At 52.0% G+C, this 17,171-nt stretch overlaps 1 protein-coding gene across 1 annotated transcript; it reads left to right on the plus strand.

Moving 5' to 3' along the window:
- Nucleotides 1–5,440: 5,440 nt before the first annotated feature.
- On the plus strand, nucleotides 5,441–8,445 carry LOC136044500 (PHD finger protein 7-like). The gene is given in 9 exon segments (XM_065729824.1): nucleotides 5,441–5,489; nucleotides 5,762–5,853; nucleotides 5,943–6,044; nucleotides 6,319–6,443; nucleotides 6,642–6,818; nucleotides 6,820–7,017; nucleotides 7,252–7,365; nucleotides 7,518–7,636; nucleotides 7,805–8,445. Coding segments are annotated over 9 exon segments (1,617 nt in total).
- Nucleotides 8,446–17,171: the final 8,726 nt, after the last annotated feature.

Here is a 17,171-nt window from a genome sequence, read left to right on the forward strand (position 1 = left end):
TCATTAATTAAATTCCTATCTTCCTCAAAATACTTTAGAGATTCTGACTCAGGATAATCAATTTTAAGTTTACCATGTGGAATTAAAGCCAGTTCCCTTCAGCTGCCTGTCCTGCTGCTTGATCTGCCACCTTATTTCCAGTTCCCTGTACAGTGTTACCTCTCTGGTGTCCTTTTCTATAGATGCAAGTTTTCAGCCCTTGCTCTTTCCAAATGGTACTGTGAGCATGTACAACCCCAAATGCATACTTAGAATATGTCCACATATTTAAAGCTCTCATTGAGGAAGCTATTTCAGCCTTCTGAGAGGAAGTCCCCGCAGGCAATGGTTTTGCTTCGATTACCTTGTACTGCATATCTTGTCTTATGGTTTGTGTCTCATAAAACTGCTTCCGTCGATGAGTCCAGGAACCCTCGGCCCCATCCAATGGTTCTTCCTTTAGGTCTGGCTGACTGGCATAAACAGTCTCCAAGCAGTCGCACTGCTGGATCAGAGGAAGCTCCATGTCGGTGCTCTTGGCGTTCAGCAAATTACTTCCTTCTGTTCCATTCCAAGTCCTCTTTGATCTGTTGAGATTTCTGTTGAGAAACTTGATAACCATTTAAACCAAGAAAATTCAGACTCACAGTCTATTGAACACAGTCCTCTTTTTGTTATTGTGGCATCCACACACTGCAGTAAAATTCCACCTTGGGATGGAGGATCCCAAATTTCAAGTTCATAAGCTGACTGGTTCTCAAAAATCAAGGGCTGTTTTTAACAACCCTGGGTAACACTGTCCAGGTTAACTGAGTCTTCTCTCCCCATACTGGGGTTTTCCAATTCAAAAGCAAATTACTGTAGACTTTCCCAGGCAGAAAAGATATCCTTCAATTCCAGAATGGTAAACCCCACCTACTCATTCCTTGACTTGGTTAATAAAGTACATGGATTTATTTCTATTAACTGACCTCAGATTTTGTACCAAATGGTAGCTCTTGCCATCCAATTTTTCACTGGCAAGATGTTGCATTTAGATTCTCATTCCATTAATAAGTGAACTTTAAAAAATTATCTATTATTTCTTTCATCCCTTTACAATCTTGCACCCTCAAAGGGTACAGCTTTTACCCTGCATGGGCTGGCTCCTGCTCTTGACTCCTATTACGCTGCATTTTGTTTCTTCCAGGAGTCCTGATGACCACATTCCTGGATACACCTAATTCAAAATTTCTTTAACTTCTGGGGAAACAACTTTATTTTTCCCAGTATGGGTTATAGCCAGACTTAAAATTTCCATCAGTTGGTCTTCCTTGACCCCTAGCTCCAATTTTCGTTAATCTCTGTATCCTTACGTTCTAATAAGTCTCACACAAGTAATGGTTTCAGTGAACCTGACATATACAGGACTTTATGTGTTCCTACTTGTTTTCCCCAACTATATTTAAGCTTTTTCTTGCTGGCCAGTAGCTCCTACTACTGCTATAAAATAAATACTGTTCCAATCCCTTCTCCAAGAGGCGCACACAAAAAAGGTTCAAATTTCTAAAAACACCAAATGCAGAGAGGTCTTCCTGAGGATGCACATACATATGTCCCCGGGAGGTACACACCTAAAAGTTTCTGGAAGTTATCTTCCTGGAGAGGAGCTGCAGCTCCGCGAGGCACACACAGGGCAAGGTACTTAGGTTACAGGATCATTCAGCTTTTGCGATCAGAGACAGTTCCCTCCCTCTTCAACCTGGGACAGCCTCTCATTGACACCAATGTCCCATTTCCCTGCAGTTTGCATACTGCTTTCGCTCCAGTGGGGGTGGAACCCTCCTGGGTCCTTCCAGTGCTATCACTGGGATATCAGGTTTCCTAGATCTCTGCAGATGGTGGCTATTCTCACCTGTCCTGTCCTCTCGCCGCCCCGCTCGCAGTAACGCGCTGTTACAGCAGCAGTCTCCGGTCCCGGCTCTATCTCTCAGTCCGAGATGCCGCGGCGGGGGGGAAGGGCCCTGCGGAGTTTTTCAGTGCTGGCACGCTTCTGCCTCAGCTGCCGCAGGTTACAAGTTCTAACATCTTAAACTAAAAGTTTTCCTTAACCTTCTTGCATTATTTTTTCCCACAATTCCACAAATCGTATCCTCAATTCACTTCCAACAATTATACTTCGACATACCGTCAACAATTACACTTCTATACACCATCACAACAGTTTGCCCCACTTTTTCTTTTTTTTTTCAATACCCATGAGTCAAACAATACAGTTCTTCAGCTTTCACAAACACCCAATACTTAGTCTCATGATTAGTGTATTCAGTTATAAAAACTCGTCCTGTGACTTCATTTATGTTCCCCATTTCTTATCCACTGGCTCACCAGTGATGCTCTTTTCAGTGACCAAAAACATAACACAGAGGGATCCCTCTTTTTTTTTTTTTCCTCTCGGCTAGTCTCAAGGTGATAATAGATAATCTTCAGTGTTTTTACAGGGCAATGGAGTCCGCCTGCTTCCCCGGGGCACGGGAACACCGAATTCCCTTGGGCAAGAGCTATGACCAACGTCTCTCAGCAAGACAGGGGTTTTACACAGGGAGTAGAATTCCACACAGCACAAACATTTAACAGTTACACAGACAGTAATGATAGCAAACTTAATTCCAGTAAGTACAGAAAAGAAATATAATCCAGACATTTAGTCTTTTCAGTAGTCACTTTCATGCCAAGCCCCTCCTGGCAGTACAACGTTACAATGACAGTTCTACCTTACATTGTAAATGTCCTTCCTGGTGGCTACCGTGCCAGGGCCTAATTCCCTTTTAAGCAGAATCACGGATTCCGTCCCATGCCAAACCAGCTCAGTGCCTTCAGGGCTGATACACAGTCTCATGCTACGCACTCTGCGTTGCCCAGCCAGACTTACGAGTGCCATTTCCCCAAGGACTTTACCAAAGAAAAGAATCAAATAAGGAAAGAGAATAGAAAGAGAATCCAAACCTAGGGAAAAAAATTTCCAGAGGATCTCATCTGCTCCTGTGATGGTCCTCCGGACAAGCTGCCAGTGGGCACCCGGGAAGTCCCCCTCAAAGCGGATCCTGCAGTCGAGCAGAGAAGCTCCTGACTGGTTCGCCAATTCATGCCGAGAAATCCGACAAAGTAACTTGACACACCAGTGAAACATGTCAAGCAGGTATTCCCTTTATTACAGCACTGGGTGCATGGGGGATCTCTCCACCAAACATGCATACCACAGAGAGAAACGAATGCTGTACGTTTTCAAACCTTGAAGGGAGAGAGCTCATCAATATTCCAGAAGAGAGACATCTTGTTTGGTTATCTTGCTGGGACAACTGGGTATCCATCCTGCTTTCTTATCGACAAGCTTACTAGTTTGATTTATGCCCATCCAAAACATCTGGCCCAACAGATGAATCAAGAGGGATTAGCACCTTTGTATCAGGATGATTTGCAGTTGTTTTTACTGTAGAGAAGCTGTTCTCATTATTCACTCTGCAGAGAAGATGTTGAAGTTTTAGGATTTTTGATGTTAGTATTCCACATCATAACGTTTTACACTGGCAGTTATAGAGTGCACCTGTCTCAGAAGAAAGAACAACAACATACACCAGAGGACTTTGCGTTGGTTTATGTATATCCTATTTTCTGCACAGAGGGAAAAAAAAAAACTGTTCCCGTGTTATGAGACACAGACTTTCTTTGCTTTCAGATTTTTGCTTTTCAGCTGGGAAGTACTCTGAGGCATCCCCTAGCCCCGCTGGCACGGCTGGCACTCAGCAGCACCAGGACTCGCTCACACCGCTTGTGTTTCTGCTGCAGGGACAAGACTTGTGAGAAGGTATTTTTTTCATAAAGTGCACTGGCACAGGCTTCCAACGTGGGACAAGGAATATGAATACGAATCGGAACCAGAGATCCACAGTCGCTGTGATGCCAGCGAGTGTCGTTACCCACGCGGCAGAGAACAGGCAGAGACCGTGGGGTGAGTTACCTCAGCAGCCCTCTGTGTCTCTGCTTGGGATCACAGCCTCATCCCAGGCTGGGGGAGCAGTCTGTGTGCACCAGAGCTGTGCCGGGCACCCCCTGTCTCAGGGCACTTTGTCCTCACGGCCACAAATTGTCTGTTTCCCCAGGCCCTGGGAACCCATCGGCGCTGCTCCCACTTGAGTCGACGCACAGCAACGTCAGTGTGCGACACCTGTGCTGGAGAAGGCACTGGTAAGAGGCAAACTGCCGCGTATCGCTAGGCTGGGGCCAGGCGAGGCCCGGCAGTAAGTGCTCAGGGTGGTCTTGTTCAAGTCTCTCTGGCCCAGGAGGGATGGGAGCCTGTCCCACCCCAGGGCTGGAGTTTCATCCCACTCACATTCCTGCCTCCCCCCTTCACAGCCTCCAGCAGCCATTTGGACAGCGATGGCCCCCGCACCGCCAGCCAGCAGCACACTCATTAAAGAACATCACGGTAGAAGGAAGCTCTCCATTTCCCAGCACAAAAGCTATTTCTACTCTTCAAGCAAGCGAGAGGGACTTGACTGAAAACAGACCTTGATACACTTGCAAAAAAAATCGCTGATCAGCTCTAGCTCCCGGTGATATCCCCTCAGTTTTTGTTGCCACCATTTCAGGTAGCTCTTCTGGACATGAAGAAGCACAGAGCAGACCTTGATGCTCCCTGACAGGAGGTTGAAGCGAAGTGGGGGTCGGCCTCTTCGCCCAGCTAACAGCGATGGGACGAGAGGGAACGGCCTCCGGTTGTGCCAGGGGAGGTCCCCGTTGGATACGAGGAAGAACGTGTTGGCTGAAAGAGCGGTCGGGCACTGGCACAGGCTGCCCGGGGAGCTGGGGGAATCACCGTCCCTGGAGGTGTTCAAGCACCGTGGGGATGCGGCACCGAGGGACCTGGGCAGCGGGCAGGTGCAGGGGGGCGGGCGGGCGGTGAGACACAGTGACCATTGGAGCCATTAGTTGTAAGGAGAGGTAGTCAGCAGCAAATAAGCAAACAAAGCAAGCCTCGAGTACGTCACAGAAACACATAAAGGCGTGATTGGGACTTTGATGGCGCCGCAGGCCTGCAAGCATTGCGGTGGGTTGAGGGTGGATGCAAGAGCCGCCGCCATCTTGCTTGGGTGCCCAGGGCCCTGACCTCAGCTCCTGGGAGGTGTGATGGTGTCACAAAGGGTGGCAGGGAGCGGCCACTGTGATGCGCAGGGTGGGGCGCATAGAAAGGCTGTGGGGCTCAGGCTGAGCTCAGTGCGAGCTGGTGAGGTGCGCGGAGCGTAGCGAGGAAAGGGCTGTCTGAGGCTGCCCCGGGAGGAGGGGGCCACAGCGCTCGGAGACCTGAGCTGCGAGTTCACCCTCGTCCCGCTTCTCCTGTAGGCTTGGCACTGGAGTGTGCGGAGAAGAAAGCCTGGCACTGCCGGGACAGGGACTCCGCGAGTGCTCATCGTCAATGCGCACCATGTCCACAGGGACAGAGAAGAATGAGAGCTCATGGGAGCCAGACGAAAGTAAATCATCCCAGCACACAGCTCCCCGCCGCCGCCAGGCAGAAGGTTGCTGGGGGGTGTCTAGACGAGCCAGAGAGGGGAGGTGGGGGCAGGCAGGGGCTGCCGCGGGCAGGGTCCCCCTCTGCTCCTCGGCCCTGCAGTGCCCCTTCCCCTCCACGGCCTCTGGCCCTGCCCCTCAGCTACAGCACACAGCAGGCCACTGGGAGAGCCCTCGCGGGCACCTGGCCCCCCCACTGGCAAGGCGCTCACTGATCTTGCTCTCTCCTCTGCAGTATGCGCGCTGTGTGCCCAGGGAGATGTTGATCCAGACATCCATGGGCACAAAGTGATCTTGAACGGGTGGATTCTGCATGAGTTTTGTGTGGTGAGTTCCCTCACGGCTCCTGTCACCTTCCTCCATCCAATGGTTCTCTCCTTCCCTCCCTTACAAGGCCAAGTTCTTCTCTCATACAGGTATTTTCTACCATACTTGTTGAACAAGCAACTGCAGAGAACATAAACCAAGCTTCCAGAGTTCCTGACCTTAACTACATAATCAGGAAGGCAGAGAAGACGGTGAGGATCTGACAGGAACAGGGAGCTTTGTCCAGGACAGGCTCGGCGAGCTTAACCTGGCCCAAGGAAAGCAATCCCAGCCTTTCCAGCCAGCTCCAGGAGAAAGTCCCGCTCTCGCAGACTCGCAGACAAACAGGGCTCCTGTTCAGCAGGCAGCTCTGCAGAGTGCCACCCAGCCGCGCCTGCATCCTGTGCCCTGCCCAGAGGAGTGGGGCCTGCCGCGCAGGCCCTGAGCCTGCCGCTGATGGGGGCTGCTCTGCTCTGCTCTTTCCAGCACTGCTTCGTTTGTGGCAAGAGGGGGGCCTCCATCACCTGCGCACAGGCAGGCTGTGACCGCAGCTTCCATCTGCCCTGCGCCTCGGAGGGTGAATGTGTCACCCAGTACTTCGATGAATTCAGGTAAGGGCCGCCAGGCCTCGCCTGTGAGTCCCCAGCCCCTGCTATCGGCACCAGAAAAGGAAGGGAGGGACGCGCTGTGACACCTCCCGGCAGCCTGCCAGAGCCAGAGCCAAGACCTGAGGCTCCTTCCCGTTCCTCTGCCCTCCTCCTCCTTGCAGCGCTTCTCACCTTTTGCCAATCCTTCCCACCTTCCTGCAGGTCCTTCTGCAGAGAGCACCGCCCACTTCAGGAGACGGAGGGAGAAGCAGTGCCAGCGCCAGACAACACCTGCATCATCTGCACGGACCCCGTGGGGGACTGCGTATCATACAGCACCATGGTGTGCCCAGTATGCGAACGAGCCTTTCACCGGGCCTGCATCCAGGTAGGAGCCCTGCCCTCGCCCGGCGGGCACGGCTGGCGCTCAGCAGCACCAGGCCTAGCTCACGCTCACACTCACGCTCACGCTGCTTGTGTTTCTGCTGCAGGGACAGGCCATGAACGCCGGGATTTTTTTCTTCAGCTGCCCACACTGTAGAGACCTACAGTGCTTTTCGGCAACAATGCGCTGGATGGGGATTCGAATCCCACCCAGGTTAGTGTCTTTCAGCCTGCTCTCGAGATGGGAGGGCACAAGAGCTGTGCCTGCCCAGGGGCTGGCTGCCCCGGCAGGCCGGGCCCAGCCATTTGTATCCATTAACACGGGCCTCGGCATCATTGGGATGCTGGGACTGGGGATGGACAGGGTGGAGGGGGAGGAGGGATGCCACAGATTAGGTTCAGTCCTGGGGCAGTGGGTGTTCACCACCGTCGCTCCTTTCTCCGGCAGATATCCAACGTGGGACGAGGAATATGGATACGAATCAGAACCAGACATCCACAGTCGCTGTGACGCCAGCGAATGTCGTTACCCACGCGGCAGAGATCAGGCAGAGACCATGGGGTGAGTTACCTCAGTAGCCCTCTGGGTCTCTGCTTGGGATCACAGCCTCACCCCCAGGCTGGGGGAGCAGTCTGTGTGCACCAGAGTTGTGTCGGGCACCCCCTGTCTCAGGGCACTTTGTCCTCACGGCCACAAATTGTCTGTTTCCCCAGGCCCTGGGAGCTGCTCATCTGCAGCTCCTGTGCTGCACGAGGCACCCATCGGCGCTGCTCCCACTTGAGTCGACGCACAGCAACGTGGGTCTGCGACATTTGTGCTGAAGAAGACACTGGTAAGAGACAAAGAGCTGCGTGCCGTTAGGCTAGAGCCAGGCGAGGCCTGGCAGTGGGAGCTCAGGGCGGCCTTGTTCAAGTCTCTTTGGCCCAGGAGGGATGGGAGCCTGTCCCACCCCAGGGCTGGAGTTCCATCCCATTCACATTCCTGCCTCCCCCCTTCACAGCCTCCAGCAGCCATTTGGACAGCGCTGGCCCCAGCACTGCCAGCACGCAGGGACTGGGGCCAACCCAACGGTCATCCCAAGGCTCCGAGGCGCCGGAGCTCAGCACCTCCAGCACCAGCAGCTGGGCACCATCAGAGCCAGCTCACAGTTCCCACGCACTTCAGAGCAGCGCCCCGAACTTTGCCAGCCGGGGGACACCACGGTCCTCAAGGCCCTCCCGGGCAGCTGGCAACAACGTCCGGTCCAGACGAGGGGAGCGGGCCCGGACGCGAAGGCGCTCTCCGTTGCGGTGCCATACCCCAGATTCCCCGAGCAGGCCCCGAACACGCCGTGGCAGTGGGCGCAGAGCAACAACCCCAAGTATCGAGAACGGCACCCACAGCCGTACCCGACGGGGAGCACTGCGCTCCTCGAGGGATTCCACAGCGGCTGACAGAAGCCGGCGCACGCAGCCAGGGCGGGCACGGACTCGAAGCCGCGCCCCTCTTGAACAGCGGGCTGACGAGTCCCGGAGCCGGACCCGAAGAAGACGCAGGAGCCAGTTCAGGCAGCGAGGGCCAGACCAGGGGCGAAGTCGCTCCCCGCTACCAAGTCGGGCCCTCAAGAACAACAGCCGGCCCCGACGCCGGCGCCGGAAGTGACGCTTCTGACAACCTGGCCTGTGCACTGGGCCAGGACCTAGGCAGTCGGACCGCAGGCAAGTACTCTGTGGCCTCCCCTCGCCCCGCGGGCATGGCAGGCGCTCAGCAGCACCAGGCCCCTGCTCACACTCACGCTGCTCGTGTTTCTGCTGCAGGGACAGGCCACGTGCACAGCGACTCTTTGCTTCAAGTGCGCGCTCTGCAGAGACGTCCTCACGGTCTTACGATTTACGTTATTGGTATTCCACACCACAACATCATGCTGTGCACTGGGAGTTGAAGAGTTCTTGCTCCACGGATCGCTGGTAGCTCCGGGGACAGCTGTCCAAGAAGAGAAGAACAACTATGTACCCCAGAGGAATTTGCGCTGCTTTGAATTCTTTCCATTGTCCGCTTGGAGGGAAAGATCCAAACTGTTCCCGTGTCACGAGACACAGACGCTTTTACCTTTCGGATCGACCCAGCAGCGGGTGCTCCCTCACCACCATGCCTTCAGCGTTTTGCATAACGCATTCGATTTATCAGACGCTCTCTTTCCCTCCCTCTCTCTCATTTTTATTTGATTTATTAGCTTCAGTTCCTGTTGTATTATATTGTGTTCTTTTGCATTCTGATGTCTTATTTAATCAATTACCTTTCCTCCTTATATCGTTGCCGCTGTTTTGTTTTTAGCCCCATCTCCCTTTTCCCCTTTCCCCCTTCCACTTTGCCGGGGCGCGGATGCGTGGGTCTCCCCGCCCCAGTCGTCACATAACCAGGACGAACCAGCCCATAAACCACTGACAGATGTGGAGACATTTATCCCAGACACGCGCATCCTGGGGATCCGAATCCCAGTCAGGTTGGTGTTGGTGTCTTTCAGCCTGCCCTTGAGATGCGAGGGCACAAGAGCTGTGCCTGCCCAGGGACTGACTGCCGCAGCAGGCCTGGCCCTCTGCAGCCATTGACATGGGCCTCGGCATCATTGGGAAGCTGGGACTGGGATAGCGTGGAGGGGGAGGGATGCCATGGATTAGGTTTAGTCCTGGGGCAGCGGGTGTTTGTCAGTCGCTCCTTTCTCTGGCAGAAGACCGGCGTGGGAGGTCGACGATGCATATGCATCACTACTAGAGAGGCACAGGTGCTGCGATGCCAAGTGAGTGACCCTACACACGCGGCAGGGAGGAGGCAGAGACAGAGGGATGAACAGTTACCTCAGCAGGCCTCTGTGGCTCTCTGTGGGACCACAGCCTCTGGACCCGTTCCAAGAGCTCTGTGTCCTTCTTGTGCTGGGAGCCCCAGGCATGGATGCAGTACTCCAGGTGGGGCCTCACAAGAGCTGAGCAGAGAGGGACACGGCCTTCCCTCTCCCTGCTGGACACCCCTTCTCTAATGCAGCCTGGGATATGGATGGCCTTCCGGGCTGCAAGCGCACGCTGCTGGCTCACGTGCAGCTTCTTGTCCACCAGGACTCCCAAGTCCTTCTCCACGGGGCTGCTCTCCAGAAGTTCTTCCCTCAGTCTGTATGAATACCTGGGACTGTCCCGGCCCAGGTACTACACCTTGCACTTGGCCTAGTTGAACCTCGTTGGGTTCGCACGGGCCCACATCTCCAGCCTGTTCAGGGCCCTCTGGATGGCTTCCCTTCCCTCCAGTGTATCGACTGCACTGCTCGGCTTGGTCACTTGATTCGGTCGTCTTTGTCACTGATGAAGATGTTGAAAAGCACCGGTCCCAGGACCGACCCTTGGGGGACAACACTCGTGACCGGCCTCCACCCTGACATGGAACAGTCGACCACAACCCTTTGGCTGTGACCGGCCAAACAGTTCTTAATCCATCCAACACTTCAACCTTTCAAATCCATACCTCTCCAATTTAGAGAGAAGGATGTGGTGAGGGGCCATGTCAAAGGCTTTGCTGAAGTCCAGGTAGGTGACATCCGTCGCCCTTCCTTCCCCCGTCCACCGATGCCGTCGCTCCATCACAGAAGGCCACCGGATTGCTCAGGCAAGATCCGCCCCTGGTAGAGCCATCCTGGCTGTCTCGGATCACCTCTTCATCTCGTATGTGCCTTAACATGGTAACCAGGAGGATCTGCTCCGTGATCTTCCCAGGCACAGAGGTGCGGCTCACCAGCCTGTAGTTCTCCAGGTCCTCCTTTCTCCCTTTCTTAAAAATGCGAGTCATGCTTCCCTGTTTCCAGTCAGCGGGGATTTCACCCGACAGCCATCATTTTTCCAATATGATGGAGGGCGGCTTGGCAACCACATCGGCCATCTCTCAGAGCCCTGGGATGCATGCCATCTGCCCGCCTCCCACCCCCCCTACCCTCAACCCCCTCCCCCACTCTCACATTCAGTTTCGTGAGGAGGTTTCGGACTTGTTCCACTGTCACAGTGGTTTGGAATCCACTCCTCTCAACCCCACGGAGAGGTGCAGGGGCCTGGCGGACACGGGTATCCTGATCACCAGTGAAGACTGAGGGAGGGCTCTTACTGAGCAGCTCAGCTTTTTGCACGTCAGAGGAAGCCAGTCCTCCATCCTCATTTATCAGAGGGGTAACACTCTCCTTGGTCTGTCTCTTCCACCCTATGTAGCTGTAGAAACACTTCATGTTGCTTTTCACATCCCTCACCGAGTTCAGCTCCATCGGTGCCTTGGCTTTTCTGACCTCATCTCTACACACGCAGACAACGTCCCTGCATTCTTCCCAGGCTACACAACCCTGCTTCCACTTCCTGTGCATCTCTCTTTTCTGTAAGTTTAAGCTGCAGGTCCTTGTTCAGCCGTGCTGCTCACGCGCCTCCTCTGCTCTCTTTCTCCTGCTGGGTCTGCACGTCCTCCCACGTAACGGCAGCAGGGCAGGAGATGACGTCCTCCAGTTGCACCAGGGGACGTTCTGGTTGAATATTAGCGCAAAGTTCTGCAAAAGAGCGGTCGGGCACGGGCACAGCCCGCTGCACAGTGCCTTCTGCTCCTCCTGCTTCTTGCAGATGCGCTTCAGCTGAGCCACTGTTGTCACTCCCGACCCCAGCATTCTTCACCTTCATACCTAATTTGAAGCCCACAAGCTAGCATAAAGCACCCTTGGCACTGGCGATGACATGCCTGGAGTACCGTGCTGAGTTTGGGGTTCCTAAGTACAAGAAAGACATCGAGGACTTGCAGTGCATCCATGGGAGGGCAACAGGGCAGTGAAGGGTCTGGAGCACAGTCCTGTGAGGAGCGCCTGAGAGAACTGGGATTGTTCAGTCCAGAGGAGGTTCAGGGGAGTCCTCATCACTCCCTAAGGAGCTTGTTTTTTAGAAGTAGAAAAACACACACGGACCACAACCATACGAATACATTTGTCCTGGGAGACACAGACCCTTCACGCTGCTAGGCCGACAGTAGTTCTGAAGCAATAATACGACTATACAAAGGCGTTATGCGTATGTAAGCATATCGCTGGGACGGGTATCTCAAAAATCCCAGCCGATAAATGCAAACCATAACAGAATGAGCTAACAGACAATGCTTGAGCAAAATGTATATTAAAGGAAGATGTTTTGTCATGGTTTTATGATTTTTGGTACTGGTATTCCACATCATAACATCATGTAGTGCATTTAGAGTTAAAGAGTTAATGCTCCAGCTCCGTGGATCATCGATAGTTCCAGGTATACCTGTCTCAGAAGAGAAGAAGAACTCCATTCCCCAGAGGACTTTGCGATGCTTTGCGTTCTTACGTGTTTACGCTCAGAGGGAAAGATAAAAACTGTCTGCGGTCACGGGACACTCTCTTTCCTTTGGGATCGACTCAGTAGTGGGTGCTCGCTGCCGTCCGCCTTCAGCGTTAGCGTAAGGCCTTCGGTTTATCGGACACTCTCTCTCTTGCTCATTTTATTTGATTTATTAGCTTTAATTCCAATTATATTGTATTATATTGTGTTATTTTGCTTTCTGATATCTTATTTAGTAAATTAGCTTTCCTCCTCAGATCGTTGCCGCTGTTTTGTTCCTAGGCCCATCTCCCTTTTCCCTTTTCCCTTTCCCCCTTCCCCTTTCCTGGGGCGTGGGTCTGTGGGTCCCCCGCACCAATCGTCACGGAACCGGGCCGAACCTGCCCGTAAACCGTTGACATTTTTGGCGCCCAACGTGGGGCAAAACCAGCTGCCTTAGCCGAGCAGAGACATACTTTTAGAGTGAATCTCTGTCTCTCGTTAGCAGGCTTATCTGTACTGCAGGTGCTGTACGGCAAAACACGACCTTGAAGTCTGGGCGTACTGCCAGTTGTCCTGGGATATTTGTAAACTTTTTGGGTACTGCCAGCTAGTTTTAGAAAAGAAAAAAAAATGCTTTCTCTTTTTAAACTGGTCTTAAAGGGACTGCATTTCATCGGTTTTTCCCTTGTAATGCTCAGAACGTACTGGGACTTAATTAAGTTTGCCAGTCTGATCCATGGAGCTTGGTCTCTGTATGATAAACTAAAAACACTGATGGAAATACCTTCCTGGCTTTTGTATATGATGTGGCATTCGGTTCCAGAGGGAGTAACTCCAGATGGAGTTGCTAACTCTATGGAACTTGTGATTTTTAAACAGACTCCTGGCCTCTCCTTTGAATTCATTATGCGTTTTCTGAATGCCCATCCAATGCTTGTTATGACTGTGGTATCAGTCTCCCTGAATGTACTTTTACTCAGTATTTGTATTTATAATATTTTGAGAAAACCCTCCCCAGAGCCAGAGAATACTGACTGGCAGGGAGTTTGGAGGGACTTAGGAGAGACTTTAGAGAAATGGGCATCACCGGTGTCATGGAACTTTTCTCCTGAACACCTGCAAGATCCTGAGAACTTAAGCAGATATTTGAGACAGGGATGTTGCGGCTCAAACAGATCTGAGGAGGCCCAAATTATTTGGGGTCTGGCTTATGCTTACCGGGCCTTATTCAATACTATCTCAGAGAGGCATAGAGTTTCTGAAATAGAGCGAGAGAGTCTCCGAGCCGAAAGGGACAGTCTCCTGATCCAGAAAGAGAGTCTTTTAACTGACAATCAGACTCTCCAGTCCAATCGAGACGCCCTCCAGACCGAGAAAAACACCCTCCAGACTGAGAGAGACACCCTCCAATCTGAGAGAGACGCCCTCCAGACTGAGAGAGATACCCTCCAGTCTCAACAAGAAGCTATCCAATCCAGCGTGGACGCCCTCCAATCCGAGAGAGATGCCCTCCAGACTGAGAAAGACACCCTCCAGTCTCAACAAGAAGCCCTCCAGACCGAGAGAGGCGCCCTCCAACCTGAAAGAGACACCCTCCAGTTTGAGCGAGACACCCTCCTGTCTGAACGGTACTCCTTCAGAACTGAGCGAGGTACCTACCAGCCACAATAGCCCCTGCCCCCCAGCCAGGTGGGGGAAAGGAATAATAGAGTGTATTGGACTGTGTGGATTCGATGGCCTGGCACATCAGAACCACAGAAATATAAGGCAGTGGTGGACACTGGTGCACAGTGCACTCTAATGCCCTCGAGTCACCAAGGGACAGACTTAATCTATATTTCTGGGGTGACTGGGGGTTCCCAAGAGTTAACCATGTTGGAGGCTGAAATAAGCCTCACTGGTAAAGACTGGCAAAAACATTCTATTGTGACTGGCCCAGGGGCTCCATGTATACTTGGTATTGATTACCTCAAAAGGGGATATTTTAAGGATCCCAAAGGGTATCGATGGGCCTTTGGAATAGCTGCTGTGGACGCAGACAACGTTAAGCAGCTGTCTGCTTTGCCTGGCCTATCAGAAGATCCGTCTGTTGTGGGGTTGCTCCAAGTGGAGGAGCAACAGGTACCGATTGCTACAAAAACGGTGCACAGACGGCAGTACCGCACCAACAGGGATTCCTTGCTCCCCATTCATAACCTGATTCGACAGCTAGAGAACCAGGGAGTGATCAGCAAAACTCACTCACCTTTTAACAGCCCCATATGGCCGGTGCGTAAAGCCAGTGGAGAATGGAGGCTGACGGTAGATTACCGTGGCCTGAATGAACTCACACCCCCACTGAGTGCTGCTGTGCCGGACATGCTACAACTCCAGTATGAACTGGAGTCAAAAGCAGCCAAGTGGTATGCCACCATTGACATTGCTAATGCTTTCTTCTCAATTCCATTGGCCACAGAATGCAGGCCACAGTTTGCTTTCACCCGGAGGGGCGTTCAATACACCTGGAACCGTTTGCCCCAGGGGTGGAAGCACAGCCCAACCATTTGTCATGGGTTGGTCCAAACTGCATTGGAACAGGGCGGTGCTCCTGAGCACTTACAATACATTGATGATATCATTGTGTGGGGCAATACAGCAGGAGAAGTTTTTGAGAAAGGAGAGAGAATAATCCAGATCCTTCTGCAAGCTGGCTTTGCTATCAAGCGAAGCAAAGTGAAAGGGCCTGCACAGGAAATTCAGTTCCTAGGTATAAAGTGGCAAGATGGACGTCGTCACATCCCTACAGATGTGATTAACAAAATCACTGCCATGTCTCCACCCACTAGTAAGACGGAGACCCAAGCTTTTTTGGGTGTAGTGGGCTTTTGGAGAATGCATGTTCCAAACTACAGTCTCATTGTGAGCCCTCTCTATCGGGTGACGCGGAAGAAGAATGATTTTGTGTGGGGCCCTGAGCAGCAGCAGGCTTTTGAGCAAATTAAGCAGGAGATAGCCCGTGCCGTGGCCCTGGGGCCAGTGCGGACGGGACAGGATGTAAAGAACATCCTCTACACTGCTGCTGGAAAGGAAGGCCCCACTTGGAGTTTGTGGCAAAGAGCTCCTGGAGAGACCCGAGGCCGACCCCTTGGATTCTGGAGTCGGGCATACAGGGGGTCTGAGGAGCGCTACACTCCAACTGAGAAGGAGATCTTAGCCGCGTACGAGGGGGTTCGAGCTGCTTCCGAAGTAATCGGTACTGAAACGCAGCTCCTCCTGGCACCTCGATTGCCAGTGCTGAACTGGATGTTCAAGGGAAAGGTTCCCTCCACCCATCATGCTACTGATGCCACTTGGAGCAAGTGGATTGCGCTGATTACACAGCGAGCTCGGATGGGGAACCTCAGTCATCCAGGAATCCTAGAAGTGATCATGGACTGGCCTGAAGGTAAAAAGTTTGGAACAACACCAGCAGAGGAGGTATCACGTGCCAAAGAGGCCCCACCATATAATGAACTACCAGACAATGAAAAGAGATATGCCCTGTTCACAGATGGATCCTGTCGCATTGTGGGTAAGCACCGCAGATGGAAATCTGCTGTGTGGAGCCCCACACGACGAGTTGCTGAGGCCACTGAAGGAAAAGGAGAATCAAGTCAATTTGCAGAGGTAAAAGCTGTCCAGCTGGCCTTAGATATTGCTGAACGAGAGAGGTGGCCAGTGCTTTATCTTTACACTGACTCATGGATGGTGGCAAATGCTTTATGGGGGTGGTTACAGCAATGGGAACAAAATGGTTGGCAACGGAGGGGTAAACCTATTTGGGCTGCTGAACTGTGGAGAGACATTGCTGCCCGAATAAAGAATATGGCTGTAAAGGTGCGCCATGTAGATGCTCATGTTCCTAAGAGCCGGGCAACTGAGGAACAACAAAATAACCATCAGGTAGATCGAGCTGCCAAAGTCAAGGTGGCTCAAGCAGACTTGGACTGGCAACACAAGAGTGAATTATTTTTAGCTCGATGGGCCCATGAGACCTCTGGCCATCAAGGAAGAGATGCAACATATAAATGGGCTAGAGACCGAGGGGTGGACTTAACTATGGATGCTATTGCACAGGTTATCCATGACTGTGATACATGCGCCACAATTAAACAAGCTAAGAGAATGAAACCTCTTTGGGGGGAAGGGAGATGGCAAAAGTATAAATATGGGGAGGCGTGGCAGGTTGATTATATCACCTTGCCACGATCTCGCAGTGATAAGCGTTATGTGCTCACCATGGTGGAAGCAACCACTGGGTGGCTTGAAACATATGCAGTACCCCATGCTACTGCCCGAAACACCATCTTAGGGCTCGAGAAACAAGTCCTATGGCGACATGGCACTCCAGAAAGAATTGAGTCCGATAATGGAACTCATTTCAAAAATTCTCTTGTAAATACTTGGGCCAAAGATCATGGTATTGAATGGATTTATCATATCCCCTATCACGCACCAGCTTCTGGTAAAATTGAAAGGTACAATGGGTTGTTAAAAACCACATTGAAAGCAATGGGTGGCGGAACATTTAAGCACTGGGAGAAGCATTTGGCAGAAGGCACCTGGTTGGTTAACACTCGAGGATCCATCAATCGTGATGGTCCTGCCCAATCCAGATCTCTACCTACTGTAGAGGGAGATAAGGTCCCTGTAGTACATGTAAAGAACATGTTGGGAAAAGCAGTTTGGGTCCTTCCAGCTTCTGGAAAGGGCAAACCTCTCCGTGGAACTGTTTTTGCTCAGGGACCTGGGTCCACTTGGTGGGTGATGCAGAAGAATGGGGATGTTCAATGTGTACCACAAGGAAATTTGATGTTGGGGGAGTGCAGTCGGTAATTCCATGTATATACATATATGTGTTATGTGTGTACTTAATGCATGTTAATCATTGTTCTTCTATACATATATATACCAAACATGATGTAGTGATGTGGAATAAGGGGTGGAATGTCATGGTTTTATGATTTTTGGTACTGGTATTCCACATCATAACATCATGTAGTGCATTTAGAGTTAAAGAGT

The sequence above is a fragment of the Cyrtonyx montezumae genome, unplaced genomic scaffold (assembly GCF_038088225.1).
Source record: "Cyrtonyx montezumae isolate F1298 unplaced genomic scaffold, pur_monq_1.0 scaffold_11, whole genome shotgun sequence".
NCBI classification, from domain to species: domain Eukaryota; kingdom Metazoa; phylum Chordata; class Aves; order Galliformes; family Odontophoridae; genus Cyrtonyx; species Cyrtonyx montezumae.